Source organism: Sesamum indicum, linkage group LG12 (genome assembly GCF_026168435.1).
Source record: "Sesamum indicum cultivar Baizhima isolate 11 linkage group LG12, ASM2616843v1, whole genome shotgun sequence".
Classification (NCBI taxonomy): Eukaryota; Viridiplantae; Streptophyta; class Magnoliopsida; order Lamiales; family Pedaliaceae; genus Sesamum; species Sesamum indicum.
The window spans coordinates 14,155,784-14,166,592 of NC_142668.1; the positions used below are offsets into that span (position 1 = coordinate 14,155,784).

Here is a 10,809-nt window from a genome sequence, read left to right on the forward strand (position 1 = left end):
TAGTTGGATTATTATTGTAATTTTATTATTTGGACAACAATACACCTTGAAATGTAATGTGTTTTATAATATATATATATATATATTCTCTCTTTCTCTCTCTTTTTAATTATGATAGAAGAGAACCGTTTTACTGATTGTTCATCATCGTAATCTAATATTCATTAATTGATGTACCTCTTGGATGATTTGTGAAAAATTATGACACGTGGTTTTGAACAATAGCATCGTCTACACTTTCAGAAGATTATAATTTTGATCTAAAAATGACACAGACATATATATATATATAAGCTGTGTAATTAACAAGAAGCAGGAACAGAAACATTGAGCTGTAACCGAAATAGGCAAAAGGAATAATGTCTCAAAGGTTGTCGTGCTGGATGGAAGGAATAAATGGGGTGGATACATACGTATTGTATCTGTCTAAGTATCAACAATCATTGCCTTCATGTCTGTACCAAATTAATTTAATTGCCCACCGCAACATTTTGTCACAAAAATCTATTACTCCCATCACAAGTACTAAACCTTTTCCGAAACAGTTCATACTTCACAATGTCTCATGTCTGGCCCAATTTCTTGGACACTGCCGGGCTAGGTTGGTGAACATGGTCCATATGATTGGGGGGCTGTTTAGTGCCCGGCGGCTTCTAACATGGAAACAATTGGCCCTCAAATGCTCATGTCTGAAACAAATTTACAGGTCCAAGAAACTAAATACCATACTCCTTTCAAGATTACAGAAAAGCATAATCTTTATATAAGTATATTTATAGTTGTAAACATAGCAGTACATACAAAACTTCTCCTACCAAACAACTAAGCTGATAGCCTACAGCCACTACGCATGCGGTGAATCGAATAGACACTTTCAATAACTTGGGGAAAAATTTCAGCTGCACAATGAACTCGACACAATGCTTCTTGACCTGAATCTTGGAATCGGGGAACAAGCTCGGTGCTCTTAATTACTGCTATCAGATTCTCATACAGCATCCTCGACAAATGGAAATAGCATGATCTTAAGGCAAAACGTGTGCCCGCTAATCAGTATCAGCATGGCCTTTACATATTTCACAACCATTTTCTCCAGCTCATTGATCGTTTATCGAAAGGCAAGAACCTGGGGAGACTAAGCAGACTATTGACTCGGGTGATGCCTTCAAGGGCTGACCATTCGTCGTCCTCTGCAGTCGAAAGACACTCAGCTAAGCTCCTCTTAGACTGACCAAGAGTCTTATCAATTGGCTTCTCGTCCACTTCCTCAACAACTGGCACTATCTCGCTAGACTCTTTCATTGTCCCTTGAGGCACAATGAAAGAAGCATGAGAAGCTGCAGCATTGACATTTTTGTCCTCAAAGTCAACTGCTGCAGAAACCTTCTCCACTTCTTCTTTCGGGACCTTGTTTGCCTCTTCAGGAACAGTTGCCGGGTCATTATGTGCTTGAGGCACATCAGCGACAGAAACGTGTTCAAGGAATAAGCATACAACAGCACAGTCATCATTCTTTGATGTTGGGTACTTAAGCCTCCATGCTCTAGTAGCGCAGTCAACAAGGGCTCTGGCGGCTGTACCACGGCCAGGAGCTGAGGCCACAATGTCCACTGCTTCCTTATTGGAGAGAACGTCCCACACCTGCATTAAAGTTGACAAATGACAACCATCAAGGGCCACATAGATCATGCTGATAAAAATTGACTCGCGGCAAGCGGGCAACAGACTGGTTTATATTGGGAATAATTTTAAAATGTTTTCTTTTTAAAAAGGGTAAAATTTCATTTTCTGCTACCAAATTGAGAGGAGGAGATATGAGAGTAATACCCCATCAGTGGCAAGAATGACAAACTGATCTCTCTCAGTAATATGGTGATGATAAACATCTGGGATGGAAATTAAACCAAAATCCTTCAAACAGAAATCCCCAAAGGCTCTGGCCATGGCCAATCCGGGGGAGTCGCTATTAGGCAACCATACACGTGCAACTTCTGGTTCATCTTGCAGGGCAAAAACCCTCCCTTTACATTTCTGAATCCTAGCAGCTTCCCCTGAACACAAGAGGCAAAATATTTAGCTACAACAATGAAAAAGTAAATATTTCACCAATTATCTGTCGGCCACAAATAAAGAAGGTAACCCATAATTTCCAGGGGGTACTTCTACTACATCTGTAGTTGCAGGGAATGCATGAGCAATACATGGATGGCTTGTAGCATGTGCACCAAGTGTGGGCAGGTTTGTGTGTGTGTGTGTGTGGGTGGGTGAGAGAGAGAGAGAGAGAGAGAGAGATACTTGGAAGATTAGGTTTCAGGTCCACGGTTAACTGTACAGCAACTAAAGCATTGTCCTTATCTCTGGTTGCCAATACTGCTCTTGAGTCACCAACATTTCCAATTATAAGATCCTGACCCTGAATGATCATTTTCACAAGTTGTCAATACCATCTAGAACACGATAATCCTCATCTGACATAAAGATCATCTGGATTCTAGTAATTAAAGCCAGATTCCAGGGGTATGCCTAAGTGACCAATATGTCTAAGTTAATGCTGCTTAAGCTTATAGATGTGTCCTTTGGACAGGAAGAATTGCTTATTGAATGGCATAACATAGTGTAAGTTTTTCTTAATTTGGATATTTGAAGAAAAAGAGAGGCTATAACATGCTGCCTGATCCAACTGATAATGATCTCAGAGCTTTTGTTTCAGGAAAACATGCTTTAATCTAATTACCCTGTTTCTTGGATGCATGTTTTCCTAAAATGCATTTAAAGTCACATTAGACTTCTCAACCGACCCTCTCTAGCTCAGCCAGTGATCTAGTCCAATGCAGGTAATTTATAAAAACATTGCTAGCTGAGGTAGCAAGGGGAGGCTGACATTAAAAGTTTCCGCTTTATTACTCTGTGGACTGTATGCATTTCAAACATACATCAGCAAACCAATTGTGAAATGCCTTACCTTCATTCTTCGACCAACCATAAACTAATCTTTATAGCAATAAGCTATTCACTAGCAACAATTTCTTAGCAGCACAACAGTGCAATGCAGACCACAAAATGCCGCCCAATGAAAAGGATTAGCAGATAGTCGGAGGCAAAGGGAAAAACAAGGAAATTAAGGGCATGAGCAGGGAGGTTATCCTATACTAAAATCAGTGCAATCAAATGCAAGAAAGGGAAAACATAAATTCATATGGACAAGGAAGTACCTGCTTTATCAAAGCCACAGCAGTTGTACCACTACAGAAGCAATCAATCGTAGGATGCAACTTCAGTTCCTTATCCATTAACTTGAAAGCCTTTAATATCGACTTCTTGAGTGGAACATACATCTCAGGGACTTTATCGGTGTCCTCGGCTTCCATTGATTCACAGCCATCCTCATCCATGAAGTCGTCAAAACGCCTCATCCCTTCAAAATTTCCATTCTTGTTCGCATGATTTTGGTCATTTTCAAGCTTAGTTTCCAACTGAGAACGTAGTAAAATTGGAAGAGCATCGCGCACTTTCCTCGCAACCATGTGACCGTAAGGACCATGGCCATCAAACACTCCGCAAAAAGTTGCACTTGCATCACTTCCCGCAGAGAAATTCTACCGTATAAACAATCCAAGCAAGTCATAAACTGACCCAAAATACACAAGAACAACATCCATCATTCTTTCAATTCTTCACAAGTTTAGCCAATCATAACCTAATAACACTACATTTCCTTTCACAAAACTATTACAATTTCAATTATCGAATCAAACGCATCTTCAATCAACCCTTCTACTACATTAAACAAAATTACAAACAAATTATGACTTTTAAACAGAATTATGACAATTCAAGAAAACTGACCTCCCAAACGATCATGGCATCTTGATTAGTTCCTTTCTTGCCCTGCTGAGTGTACAAGCAAGCGATGCGACTCGCCCCATTCGCAAACAGCCGACCTGGGATTTGACGCAGGGCCTGCTCCTCCGCCACAACGGCGGCAGTCGCGGCTGCTCCGCCGCCGCCACTTAACTTACTAATAAAGGTGGCAAAATCACCAGATGTACCCTTCTTCAACTTGGCACCTACCTTATCATTTCCGGCCTCCCACTCCGTCTTTCTCTTCCCATCAGCCGATGAATAACAAATACCCATTTACGTCAAAACCCACCCAGAGATTAAGGTCCTTCTTCCCCTCAAATTCTTGCCCAGCTCAAAACTAACAAGAACAAGAAAACACCCAATTGATCAAACTTAAAAAACATATAATGGTGAGAGAACGGGAGGAGAGAAAGAGAGGTGGGGTGGGGGCTAGAGAGAGAAAAAGGCAAGATTCAGGTGAGTGAGGTGCGAGTAGGTATGGATTTAATGACTTTTTTTACCAAGCTTGCTTGCTTTCACTGCGGCTAATTATATTTGGAAAATAAAAAAAAATAATTAAAATGGGGCTTAGGATGCTGTTGTCTCAAGTTTGAAACTTGAATTGAATTGAAGTGTGTGAGCTGTAGTTGATGTAATGAAAGGTGGACGGACGTCAACGTGGCAACACGTGCGACCCTTTGGAAACTCGAAAGTTTTATTATTAATTTACTGTAATAAAAATAATATAATGTGTTTGTGACTTTTGTGTTGTTTTCGGAATAGATGTTTAGGTTAACGGCCGTTTGGTTGAACCGTTGCTTTCTTCACCCTCTTCAATTAACTTCAAGTTTCAAACCCTCTACTATGGGAAAGATGCCACTCTTTTAACTACCTTTCACAGTTCACACTACTTCTCTACTGACCCTTGGATTTTTAACACCCACTTTTTGTTTTCGTTGCCAAATAAAGTTCATTTATTTGAATCTTATTATACTAATTATTTTATAATTATAAGCCACTTGGATTAATGAAGTGTTTTTATTTAATTATTCAGTGGGTTTTGATGTTAAATATATTTTTTACAGCCCAACGATCGACTATGCGATGCGACCGTACCTGATATGGGAAATATTCAAAAAATTCTTATAAAAAAAAGTATATTATATTGTCATTTTTTGTGATAAGATTAAAATATATAAATATTTTTTTATTTTTTATAAAATTATAGCTACACCCCATAGGGTTATAATTGCATTTACAATTACACCCCATATTTCAAGACAAAAAACACCCCCTAAAAAATATTACATTAACACCACTCAAGGGTATAGCTATAGTTTTATAAAAAGATGGGTGTTTTATGTAATTTAGCCTAATTTTAGCGACTGTCGGTATAATTTATCAAAAAATAAATCAAATACCTCCTATTTTTTTAGGCTTATTTATTTTTTATTTAAAAACAGAAAATTATAAAAATATATTTTAAATAATTCATATAATATTAATAATGCATGTCGCAGACACAAATTTTCAAATTTCAGTAAGTCCGCGACTCCCCATTTTTTTTTAAATTTTTTTGTATAAATTATATTTATTTTTTATACTTATATAAATTTTAAATTTACGAATTGTAATTAATAACAACTTTAAATTTGTTCTATAATATTTAATAAATAATTTAACAATTAATAATTTACTAATTATAATAAATAATAATTATATTTATTATTACTTCTTATAATTATTAATTTTAATAATTTATTTACTATAATTAATAATAACTCTAAAAATTATTAATAAAGAAGATATAGTCAACTGTTACAAATATTACGATAATTACATACAAAAATTAAAAATGACTATCTGTACCATAATTGCATTGACGACGTTGGCGCCTAAATCTTCTTATTTCCTCAACCACATTCTATGTTAGCTCGTTTCGTTCATTATCAACAAACTACTCAGCTATGTATTAATTGGGGTAAAAAGAAAAATAAAATAATAGACGAATATTTGGTAGTAATGCAATTTCAATCTGATTTTATTTTTTCTACATTGGGAATGAATTAATAGATGATATTGTAAGAAATGAGTAAATGGGACGTCAACATCTAATTTAAGAGCAAAATCTCATTCATCTGAGACCATTGTGAAGCATTAAAAATAATAATAAATGATTAGGAGCATTACTTAGAACAAAAACTTGTAATAACATGCAAACAAAGAAATACCACATTTATATAAATATTTAAAGAGCCCATTAGCTTCACATTAAATGTGGATGGCATGGTAGATTAAATAATATTTTAAATTAATATATTTCAACAGCATAAAAGGAGGGCAAAAAGGAGATTTGCAAACTTCGGGTTACCCTAAAATAAGCCAAAATTGAAGCCCACTTGCACAATATGCGAGTGTCAAACAAACTAACGGAGATAGACTTTCTTATTGTGTTCTAAATAACGCAGGAGTTTTTTCGCTTATAAAATTAACACAGGGGAATTTCGTGCTATTTCACCAAAACACATGAGGCGTTATGCAATTGACTCAAATTTTAATTATAGCTAATATTTTGGCTTTGAATGCGTAAATAACAATTAGTCTCTATTGTTGAATCATGATTAATTAGTACTTGTCACTATTATAATAATTAAGTATGGCAAAAAAAACATATTTCTTCATATGATATCTCTAAAGTCTCTAACTAGATCACAAGTGACACTAGAAGAAATATAATATTTAATTATATTTAATTGTCATAATTAAAAATAATAATTATGATAATAATCATTGATCACGATCATGTAATGATCATTGAACATGATTTTTGCAAAGTGGTCAAAACATTTATCATGGCTAATTAGTTTTCATGATAAGTAAATTAAATTTTTAATCCGAGTTTTAATCCCTATCCAATGAAACTCTATGCAATTCGAATTTTTGCTCTAGTCTGATCTGTGTTGATCAAGATTAATCAAGAAAAGTTACTATTTAATTACTATTAGAAACCCCTCATCTCCTCATTAACTCTAAATTTATAATTAATAAGCAACTATATATATATAATATCATGAACTCTAATAATCTATAATAATATACAAAAATAAAAGTCATCTAACGATGGTCAGTAACACCTTGGACTAAATTTTAAATATAACTATTATATTCACGATTAGACAATTTTACAAAAGCTAATTACAATTACTCTTTTGTTTCTCTCTCTCTCTCTTTTAATTTTAAAATATAATTTAAATTTAAATTTATATTATTATATGGGCGCATACTATAAATACTAATAATAATAAAAGAATGGTTGCATTAGAAAGAAAATTAATGAATAAAGAGAAAAAGAGTAGAGAGCAAATGACAAGCAGAAGAGCTCCACCAAATATATACAACTACTTACCTCCATCCATGTAAATATAGTGGCTGCGCCCAACCAACTTTACTCCTACTTTTACAATTCAATTATTTCTAACCTAATTCAATTTTACATTTATTCTTCTAAATTTCAAAACTGTTCCTTCTTAGCATCTTAAGTCCTATTTTAAAAAATCAAAACAATATATAAAAATTAGAAATCAAAATGATGCTTTCAAAATTAAACAATTTAAATCAATTTTGACAAAAGTGTAATTGACCCTATCCAATCACAGACATCAAAATTTTATAAGTGATGGTCAGGGCAGAGATGCGATGTGATGTGATTAAAAGAAGACAAAGGGAAAGAAAGAGAGTGTGTGGCTATGCTCTTTACACCTCCCCCAATTCTTGAACGTAAATATCAATTTTGGGGCCCTATTCCTATTCCTATTCCTATTCCTATCCCAAGCATGGATAACTCCCCAAACTATACGAAATTTAAATTTTATTCACATTAAATCATGTTTAATTGTTGCTATCACATTAATTCACGCCACACCAATAATTATAATTACACTTTTATTAATTATATACGAGGCCATTATGTTCTGACAGGTCCTAAAAACTTATAATAGGATTTCCAAAATAATGTTGTGAATAATTACAATTAATTAATTCCACACTAATTTGGATAAATATGATTAAGTAGGTGGATATCTTGTTTATGATATAATTAATTTATTAAAATGTTATGATGGAAAAATATATGGGAATTACTCGTAAAAAAATATTATCATCTTTTATTTAATTAAACTAATTAATTACTATGAAAATGATGGTGAGGTATATTATAAGGTAATCAACATCATTAACATAATTAATGATTGAATTTTAGTATTTCCTCTCTTTTCAATACCAAGGAAGATTGCAGCAATTTAAACTACTACTGTATATTTCCTTGAAAACAGTATATACTATAAGAAAAAGGCCCAAAGTTATGTTAAGAAGGCCCAATAGATGGGCTAGCCCAAATGGTCAAGGCCCAGCCCAAATAAAAAGACCACAGAGGGGTCAAAAGCCGTGGCTCGTGTGAGAGTTAAGAGGGACGATGAAGTCCAGTAGCTTAACACGTGCGGTTCTTTCAACCGTACTGCAACCCGTCTTCTCGACCCGCCCAAATCCGGGCCGGAGCATAGTATGCTCCGCCTCTCCGCCGAAACCCAGGACTCCACTCTACCAGAGGCCGCCGGCATTCCGAGCCACCCTTTCGGAGCTGAAAAAATGGCATGTTTGGGCCAAAAACCAGGCTGCCTCGGTGGGCTCCAGCTTCTTGGACTTGGACGACGGCCCAGACTCCCCCCTCCTCCTCAGGGAGCTCAACTGGCTGGTCGAAGACGCACTCGAACGGCCCTCTGTGCTTTCGCCGCAGAACTCCAGTAGCAATTACGATGATGCCATTCCTGTGTCGATAAGGGCGTGTTTGTACGATCTCTACAAGTTGTGGAAGCAGAGGATTGAGGAGAGAAGGCCGTTTCAATATTTGGTGGGATGTGAGCACTGGAGGGACTTGATATTGAGTGTTGAAGAAGGGGTTTTGATACCCAGGCCCGAGACTGAGATTATTGTGGATTTGGTTGATGATGCTGTGAGGGGGAATGAGAAGTTGAGAAATGGTATTTGGGCTGATTTGGGGACTGGGAGTGGGGCTCTTGCTATTGCTGTTGCTAGGATTTTGGGGGTGGGTTCTGGAAGAGTTATTGCTACTGACTTGAGCCCTGTTGCTGTTGCCGTTGCATCATATAATGTGGAGAGGTATAATTTGCAGGTTAGCACTCTGCTTTGTGTTTATTTCTTGTATGTATGTGTAGATAGTTTGTGTTGATTTAATTGTCAGTATGATGGCCAAAAGGGGTCTTCAGTTGCTAGTTGTTTGGGGGGAAGTGTTTTAAGCTTAGTGCATTGCTGCATCTTTGAATTGTTAATGCTTCGATGATTGATAATCACCAGCGTTATGCAACTGCAATATAGTTTGAATACCAAGGTCTACGAAAATCTGGTGTAATAATGTTGTTCTAATTCACTCCATGGGAAATTATTGAATTGTTTTCTTCTTCTTTGAGTGTACTGTGTAAAGGCGTTTCAATGACAAACATACACGTATAGCAGGACAGAGTAGCGGTAAGGTTGGGATCTTGGTTTGATCCTCTGGAGGATGTCAAAGGGGAACTCAGTGGACTTGTTAGCAATCCACCATATATCCCCAGTGAAGATATTGATGGGCTACAAGCTGAAGTTTCTAAACATGAACCAAGACTCGCTCTGGATGGGGGAGCAAATGGCATGAATGACCTTATCCATCTATGCAATGGAGCTGCTTCAATGTTAAAACCTGGTGGATTCTTTGCGTTTGAGGTATCAATCATTGTTCTTCTTGATTTAGCAAAATACACTATATAGCATACTCGAGACTTTTTCACTGAGATTCAGAAAAGAGAAAGGAGAAACAGGCTTTCCTGACCGCATTGGCCACTTGCTTATTAGTAATCAAAACGAAGTTAACGGTTACCACAATCTGATTTATTATTAGTCATCAGGTGTTTTGCTTTAAAGCGATAAATGGTTGTTCCTGTGTGCTACTACTGTATATTCTTGTCCCGAATATCATATGAGTGGCGTCTTTCTCAAGCCGTTAATGTTCAATTATAATGCTTGCAAGTACTACATCCAAGAAATTGGCTCTCTTTCCTTACCCGTTAATACTTAATCGTATTGTTTTACAGAGTTCTACATATAAGAAATTGGGTTTTCCCCTCTTTCTTGCTAGTATACATCCAAGAAAGTGTTATCTTAGAAACGTGAACCACAAAGTGGGGCTAAAACATGAACTAAATCAGCAGGTGGATATAGTAATCGGATCAACGAAACCTGTAGATCCTCAAAAGAGTGCAGATTATTATGCAACATATTCACCCTTCTGAATGCAAATTCTCGTTCGGATGTTAATGTGAGCTGATTTGAATTCTTGTTTTGGATCAATAGTTCTTCTATGGGATAGCACTCATGTTTCTTATTTTATTCACCTTGCTGCAGACTAACGGTGAAACACAGAGCAAACGTCTCATGGATTACATGGATACCAAGATGAAAGGAAGCTTCTACAGCATAAATATTACGCCTGATTTCGCTGGAATCCAAAGATTCGTGACTGGATATAGAGCATGAGTCGTAGATTAACAGTATTAAGTAGAAGAATTGACACTTATGTACGGCCAGGTTGGTCTGAATGGACATAGAATTATGTTTAACCAAAGCGTAATGTGGGGACTTTCATGATATTTGTGGAGTTTAGTGTTTTTTAATATAATAATGTATGTCATGTTAGAAACAGGAATGAAATGGAAGCACTGCAGCTCTGGTGAAATCCTGTGGGAAAACAAACTCACCATCTTTTGAAACTTTCAACAGTAACCTATTGCTACTAATTATTTTGGCATTTAATACAAGAGACTGGTGTAGAAATTGTAATATGCCTAAACATCTATAGCGCTTCAGTTTTGTGTTTATACAGCATAATGATGAGAATTCACTTTCACGATGGAGTGA

At 36.1% G+C, this 10,809-nt stretch overlaps 2 protein-coding genes across 8 annotated transcripts; one reads left to right on the forward strand and one right to left on the reverse strand.

Annotated features, from left to right (window-relative positions):
• Positions 1–740: 740 nt before the first annotated feature.
• On the reverse strand, positions 741–4,358 carry LOC105175050 (putative protein phosphatase 2C 66). Of its 2 annotated transcripts, none has more exons than XM_011097365.3 (5): positions 3,847–4,358; positions 3,213–3,596; positions 2,296–2,413; positions 1,828–2,051; positions 741–1,641 (listed from the first exon to the last, which is right to left on the reverse strand). In XM_011097365.3, exons 1-5 carry the CDS (start codon positions 4,135–4,137, stop codon positions 1,078–1,080), a joined length of 1,581 nt encoding a protein of 526 aa, XP_011095667.2. In that variant the 5' UTR covers positions 4,138–4,358; the 3' UTR covers positions 741–1,077. The 2 variants fall into 2 exon arrangements, with proteins under 2 accessions (XP_011095667.2, XP_020554088.1); XM_020698429.2 differs by having other exon boundaries at positions 3,213–3,628; positions 3,847–3,984.
• A 3,927-nt stretch (positions 4,359–8,285) lies between these two features.
• LOC105175172 (RNA methyltransferase family protein) lies at positions 8,286–10,627 on the forward strand. 6 transcript variants are annotated; one of them, XM_020698322.2, is made up of 4 exons: positions 8,286–9,031; positions 9,370–9,618; positions 9,987–10,210; positions 10,297–10,541. In XM_020698322.2, the coding sequence occupies exons 1-3, from the start codon at positions 8,315–8,317 to the stop codon at positions 10,182–10,184; spliced, it is 1,164 nt and encodes a 387-aa protein (XP_020553981.1). In that variant the 5' UTR covers positions 8,286–8,314; the 3' UTR covers positions 10,185–10,210; positions 10,297–10,541. The 6 variants fall into 6 exon arrangements, with proteins under 6 accessions (XP_020553981.1, XP_020553984.1, XP_020553985.1 ...); XM_020698325.2 differs by having other exon boundaries at positions 8,287–9,031; positions 10,101–10,210; XM_020698326.2 differs by having other exon boundaries at positions 8,287–9,031; positions 10,104–10,210.
• Positions 10,628–10,809: the final 182 nt, after the last annotated feature.

Bases quoted from the DNA above. Each gene is read 5' to 3' on its own strand.
- LOC105175050 (XM_011097365.3), bottom strand. From the start codon at position 4,137: ATGGGTATTTGTTATTCATCGGCTGATGGGAAGAGAAAGACGGAGTGG. The intron at 2,414-3,212 runs GTACTTCCTTGT...ATGATCATTCAG, and splicing joins CTGTGGCTTTGATAAAGCAG to GGTCAGGATCTTATAATTGG. The intron at 2,052-2,295 runs GTATCTCTCTCT...TCTTGTGTTCAG, and splicing joins CCTGAAACCTAATCTTCCAA to GGGAAGCTGCTAGGATTCAG.
- LOC105175172 (XM_020698322.2), top strand. From the start codon at position 8,315: ATGAAGTCCAGTAGCTTAACACGTGCGGTTCTTTCAACCGTACTGCAA. The intron at 9,032-9,369 runs GTTAGCACTCTG...ATACACGTATAG, and splicing joins TGGAGAGGTATAATTTGCAG to CAGGACAGAGTAGCGGTAAG. The intron at 9,619-9,986 runs GTATCAATCATT...ATTGTTTTACAG, and splicing joins GTGGATTCTTTGCGTTTGAG to AGTTCTACATATAAGAAATT.